This window comes from Zophobas morio, unplaced genomic scaffold (assembly GCF_036711695.1).
Source record: "Zophobas morio isolate AGI-343-1 ecotype UQ-CSIRO unplaced genomic scaffold, CSIRO_AGI_Zmor_V1 ptg000017l, whole genome shotgun sequence".
Lineage (NCBI taxonomy): Eukaryota > Metazoa > Arthropoda > Insecta > Coleoptera > Tenebrionidae > Zophobas > Zophobas morio.
Window position 1 is genome coordinate 5,370,236 of NW_026972122.1, and position 6,778 is coordinate 5,377,013.

Consider the following 6,778-nt stretch of genomic DNA (forward strand, 5'->3'; position numbering starts at 1 on the left):
TCTGGAAGTGGAAGTCGCGATGGGTTTTCGACAAAGACCTCGATCGCAGAAATATTGGTTTACAGAGGACACCTTCGGAAACGATGACTACTCAGCCAGTTGAGTCAAGAGAGTCCAGTCAAGTTGCGTCTGAATTATTTTGTACATAATCGCTGTAATAGTGTTAGTCGTGTAAATTCGAGTTAGTAAAAATAAGTTGTTGTGTTTTACCCACGCCGATTTTATTCACTGATCAACGTAACAATATTTATATATTTTTTTGTTCTAAAGCACTGAATTTGTTATAATGATATTTCTCTCTATTATTAAAATTTTACTGAATAAAAACAGGCCCCAAATAATAATCACCGAGTGAGGAATTTTGGGAAATTTTTAGTAGTTACTACTTTCCTTTCTACTATTTTTTTTTATTATTCTTTTGTAATTCTTATATAAATGTGTAAATCTTCAGACTACAGTTCTTGATAAGATTGTTAAACAAAACCATGACGTACTTTTCAAAATTAAAAAAACACTAAGAAAATTATCCAAAATTGTTTAGATAGAATCTTTAGAAGATTTTTAAAAAGGAACATTAATTTTGATATGTATTGAGCGTTCCTGTGAATTTCGGAAGAAATAAATGGCTTTTCAGAATTAATAAGAAAAAAAATTGGTCGAAAATTATTTCGACAGAACTTCGCTCACCCTTGAAGTATAGTCCTACAAATCTAGATATTCTCAGTTTGTCAGTACATGCTTAACTTCGATTGTTTACATATATTTAAACTTTGAAACAATTGAACTATTAAGCACGTTTAGATTACAAGCCTTAACAGCTAAAAGAAAATGAAATTTAATTGATTTTGTCGCTCCAACGCAGAGGAGAGGGTTGATTAACCACACTTACTTTTTCACCAAAATTGCAAGATAACGCATAAATTTTGATTAACAATTTATCATGCTTCCAGTAAACTTGAACATACGTATTTGGAAGATTTCACAGCACTCTTAGCAATTTTAATGTTAAATTGTAAAATACAATTTTTTACTTTTTCCGAAAAATCTAGATGTCTAAATTAAAAGCTCAACACGGATTCTTAAAGTACATATTCAGGAGTATATAATGCTATAAAATTTAAAGACAAAATTGTAAAATAACGTTATCATTTTTTATAGGAGCATAAAGGAAAAAAAAACATTAATTAAAAATTTACCATGCTTGCGATAACTTTAAGACGTTTGCAAAATATCAGAGCATTCGGCTTTGCAGTTTGAAAGTTAAATTTCAAAATGTTATTAGGCAATTTTGATTTTTTTTTACAAAAATCGGGATATCTAGGATAAAAACTCGACACGGATTCATAAACCACATATGTAGGAGTTTCTTATTTTATAAAATTTAAATAATATTCACTAATGTAAATTTTAAAGATGACGTTTTTTTTACGATCTATACGAGATTTCTAATGTATATATAAAATTTGACAAAATCTGTCCAATATCTGTCTAATAAAAATCCGAAAAGACAGCAGACAGATAGACAGACAGACAGACGGAAGCGGGAGACCTATTTTTTCCTAGTTTCGGGGTCATGAAACGTTGAGAAAAGATTAAAGTACCCACTCGTCCAATGGACTCGATTACAATGGAAAAAATGAAAAGTTAATTCGCTTGATCACAATTAATAAAATTACGAAAAATTGTTGTGATATTCTTATGTTCGAACATAAGCTGTAAAATTTTATTCTTTAGATTTAATTTATTATTTTTAAATCAGAGATAAAGGAGCCCCTTAACTTAAAAATTTCAGACAAACTTTGCTTAGCAAAATTTTGGGATGTCATAAAATTTTTGCTCAATGCTCTTGGAGCAATTGTTTGAGCGCTCATCCGTGCCAGACCACAGAAACAATTTAAAGGAGTATGTTTTCGTAACATAATGCGTTCGAATCAAAGGCAGTGGCGGAATATGGGTGATTAAAGTACGAAATTGAAAAATAAAGGAGCAAAGACCAATCTCAATTCAAAGGAAAAAATGAAAAGTAAAAGTTAAAGAGAAAATTTTTATTTATTAAACGCCATAAATTAACAGTTACCCAGTTTGATTATAAATCTATTTAGACGTTTTGAGCACCAAATGATTCACTTTTACTTCTAAAAACTGTTTACAAAATAAGTACAATTCTAATTTTGAATACAATGGAAACTAAATTGCGTTTAGCAAAAGCGGAAAAAATTAAACACAATGGGAATTGAAAATTTTGTAAAATAATAAATTAGAAAAACAACCTTTCCTACAACAAAAAGTACCTTAATTACGTATTTATTGTTGTTTAAATAACGCTTTTTTTGTTCGCTTCACTTAACAAACATTCTTGTGATGATAGTTATTAACGTTTCAATTATGTATCGTTAATTTCCTCTTGTTGGTTGGACGAGATTTTCATTTCCGCTGTAGAAGTGTGAATTTCGACTTCTTCCGGTACCAATTTTAGAAACCTGTCCAAGTCTTTATTTTCGTTTGCCATTTCAAACTCATCATAGTCCTGCGAACAAAACACGACAAACTATGTAGCAGCAGTTAATTAATTACTCACGCCTTTTATTAATTAAATGACGTAAGTACGTCTGAATTTTTACTTTATGCATCACACAATTAAAAACTTTTTTGGTAAACTTTACCCATTATAAAATATGTTTTTAAAGACAAATATTTTGTGCGACCGTGGAAAATTTTAAACTGGATGTTTATCTAACTATCGATAAAAGTATGCGTATTATTTTGCTCAAAAATTAATTATAAATATTACTGTAATACATACTCCGCAATATTCCCCGTCGTTGAATATTTGTGGTGGCAGAGAATGCACCGGGTTCGGTTCCATTGCAGTTGCACCTATCGACGTTGCATTTTTCTGCATAAACTCCTTCTGCTCCTTATTATCATCCTCCGCAATGTCAATCACTTCGTGTATGATTTTCTTGGAATCCAGAATCTGCAGCACCGCTTGCTGCCGCGATTTAATCTACTAGAAAATTAACAATAAACATTCAAACGGATATGACAACAACAAAACAACCTACCTCCATATCGCCAGATGTTCGACTAATGTAGACCTTGACCACCATTTTAATCACGTTTTTTTACCTCAAGAGCAAGGTAAATCGTTCTTTTACGCCACGCGTCTCCACACAAAACAGAGTGCAAACTTACTGCTAGAAAATATTTATCGATACTATGTAATCTCCATGAGTCACAAACATATTTGCTCAGAGTTTCGTCACCATTGTTTATTTCTCAATACGTATTTACTCTAAGAGTTTAGTCGAAGGCTGTAATTACACCGATAAAAACATTTTGTTAGCTGATAAGTACTGGTTGTACATTTTTACGAAAAAAAAGTTATTGCAATGCAATTATGTTTTAAAAATAGCAGCACTAATTTGTTTGCCCATGAAATTTCTATGGAGATAATGAGTGTAGACAGGCGAGTAGTATTTGACGCTAATGGGACCGGAACACCTCTTACTAAAGTAGAAAAAAATGTTTCGAATGCTCGTTACCGTTGGCTTAATACGGCCCTGTCGCTCCGAATAAATGACGCCTATATCCTCTCAATAATATTTTCCTCTCTGAACCTCGGATTATTGATACATCATTGTCAATTTTTTTAGCTTTTCACAATAGAGGCACTGACTGGAAGACAGGAAGATGAGTTTGGTAAGTAGCAAACATCCCCAACGGCCGGAAGTAAGCTCGTTTAAAGAACTATTGTCGTCAAGCAGGGGATCTTCTAATGGTTTATATTAACTGGTAATATCGCAAAAGTGTGTGAGAGGGGTTTTACTGGGCCTCACCCTAGCGAGAAAGATTTTTTAGCATTTCGCCTGTGGCTTTCGTACGATTTATTAAAAAAATCCCCAAAGAGAAACGTAAAACACCCAACTTCAATAGATATGAGTAAAATTTTAAATAATAAAGACAATAATAATAATTAAAGACGCAAATTGTGCATGATTTATTTGTTTTCAATAAGAAACGACAAATTAGGGAAATTTATTTTTGGACAAAATTTTTCATAACAGGTAATATACAGGGTGAGCCTGTATGTCCTCAATGTCTCATTAATTATTATTAGTGAAAAAAACAGTCGAAGAATAAAGTTATTCGGTCTTTCTACCTGCCAAATTTTTTTTTCTCTTATGCAGGATGTTCTGTTTCTAAGTCCCACCAAACAATCCTTAGGCTTTAGTGCTTTATTTTATTTTTGAAATTCCCATAATAAAGCTGATAATTTATTCCATTTTTCTTTTTTTATAATGCAAAACGCGCAGAAAGTGTCAAATTTACCTACAGAAAATACATACTCAAAAAAGATAGAATAGGAAAAAATGCAGGTGAACAAATATTTCAAAAATTTTTTGAAAAAGGAAAGAAGAATAAATAATAATTTAAGATATTATTTTATATTTTATATACATGGATACAATATTATTTTTGTGAAACGATGTAGGGTTTTCAATAATATACACGGTGAGTCACCGAGGGCGCGGTCCTTGGTAGGTATCTCATTCATTTTAAATAGAAAAAAGTTACAGACTCAAGTTGTACGGTTCGTTGAGTAGTATACACCAAAATTATTTCGAACTATACAGAGTGCTTTGTTTTTGAGGCGTAACACGCAACTTATTATATATTTTTTTATAGAACACTATGATTTTTACATATTGTTATTAGCCTCTTCCTAGGCTACACAACCACAGTTTATTTTTTAAATTTCAATGCGATGTTGCCACGTTTATTCCCGTTTTCTTCATATTTTTTGACAATGGAAACGTTCGCAAAAAAAATCACAATAGGGTTATTTGTTTTATAGTAGTGCCAATTAAACGAAATTTCAATATATAAAATGTTTATAAAAAATTCTAAAACTTTAAAATTTTCACACAGAAACCCTGTATTTTACGCTATTTTTTGTTCTTATTCTTATAATACGTCGATGTGTTTCTTAAAAAGATAAAAAATTATCAATTTTAGGTATAGAAGATACTTAACAAAATAGAAAGAGAACAAAAAATAGATGCATTATTACAATCTACTTTAAAAAACTGAAATATCGATATTTGTAGATTGTAATATTTATTTTTTTAAAAACTCTCTGTATATGAAGATTCAATTTTATTTCCTCAAAGTATTATCAGACAGAATGATCTAAAAATAACCCTATGGCTATTTTTTGTGAACTCTTCCATTGGTAAAAACTTTCAAGAAAATTGGAATGACGTGGCAACGTCGCTTCAAAATATCAAAATTTAACTCTGATTATAAAGCCTTAGGAGAGGTCAATCAAAATATGTAAAAAAAATGTTGGTTGTTTTATTTAAAAAAACTAAGTTGTCTTACGCCTTAAAAACAGAACTCTCTGTATAGTTAAAGCTAATTTTAGAATATAAATAGTGCTCAAATTTAGTCCGTGACTTTTTTTCTGTTTACAATAATTAAGGAGATATTAAGAATGCGCGCTTATTGAATTAACCTTAACCTAATTTTTTAAATACTTACGATGATAAATGGTATTATAATAGTGATTGAGGTGTTAATTTGTGTTCTTTTCAACAATGATAATTATACCCAAAGGACAATAAAAAATAAAATCAAAGGTAGCTATGGAGATTTGTCTTGATAGAACGATGAAAGACAAATTTTCAAAAATCCATAGCTGGGTAAATTATGGCCACTTTCATGTTTTCTAGACTTTTCATGGCCTCTAGAGCACGAAAAAATATGTTTCCTATTTCCGTCTGTCTATCGTCTCTGTGTGTCAATTTTTACTGGACAAATAATAGAACGTAGGCTGTTAAAAAAAGAAAAAAAGCGCTAATCATATTTTTTGGTTATTTCTTCATTCCAGTGATTACTTTTAAAATTGTTCAGTCATTTACTAAAATCAGTGTTATGTTAACAAATACTAGCCTCGCCCACCCACCCTCTATTTTCTTGGAAGGTATGTAATCTGCAACAATCACTCTTATCCTAGCAAGTATTGACTTCATCTGACCTGAAAAAATTAAAAACCCGTGAAATTTTAAATCGAAAAAATTAGGAAAGGGAAAATTGAAAAAACAAAAAATCGTAAAACCGAAACACCTACACCCATTATCACATGAAAAATAAGACACATTAATAAACCAATAATCTCCAACAATGAACTAATAATTTTTAATCAAAAAACTGAATCCATATCAGCAATCAATAAATTAATTTACTAATTTCGCCATATGACTGAAAAATCGAATAACTGAATAAATAAAGAAAATAAAAAACCGAAAAATTTTTCATAGAAGCGGGATTTTTTAGGCCGCTCTTCAGAAGCGAGGAAAATTCTGTTGAAATAACCCTCGATTTACTTTGTCCAACTCTTTCATAGAAAAAAAAGAATAAATAAAGATGAAAATTCTAAGGGTTACATATATACCGTAAAAATTGAAGAAACACAAAAAAAATGAGAAATCCCAATTTGAAAAATTAAATAAACGAAAAATCAAAATTAAAAAATCGAAAAGTTGAAAAATCAAAAATTTTAAACTAGTGAAATTGCAAATCGAAAAACTGAAAAGTTTTAAAATGAAAACTCGAAGAGTTGCACACCGTAAAAGTGAAGAAACAAAATAAAATGAAAAATTGAAGGAACGAAAAAATTAAAAAACACAAAACTGAAAAATTTAAAATTGAAAAAACGAAAAATAAAAAAATCTGAAAGTTGAAAAATTTCTCAATGAAGAAAATAAATATTGTA

The 6,778-nt window shown here is 30.1% G+C and overlaps 1 protein-coding gene across 1 annotated transcript; it reads right to left on the reverse strand.

Annotated features, from left to right (window-relative positions):
- Positions 1–2,030: 2,030 nt before the first annotated feature.
- On the reverse strand, positions 2,031–3,222 carry LOC135130168 (SH3 domain-binding glutamic acid-rich protein homolog). The gene is made up of 3 exons (XM_064057512.1): positions 3,066–3,222; positions 2,804–3,007; positions 2,031–2,527 (listed from the first exon to the last, which is right to left on the reverse strand). Exons 1-3 carry the CDS (start codon positions 3,108–3,110, stop codon positions 2,384–2,386), a joined length of 393 nt encoding a protein of 130 aa, XP_063913582.1. The 5' UTR covers positions 3,111–3,222; the 3' UTR covers positions 2,031–2,383.
- Positions 3,223–6,778: the final 3,556 nt, after the last annotated feature.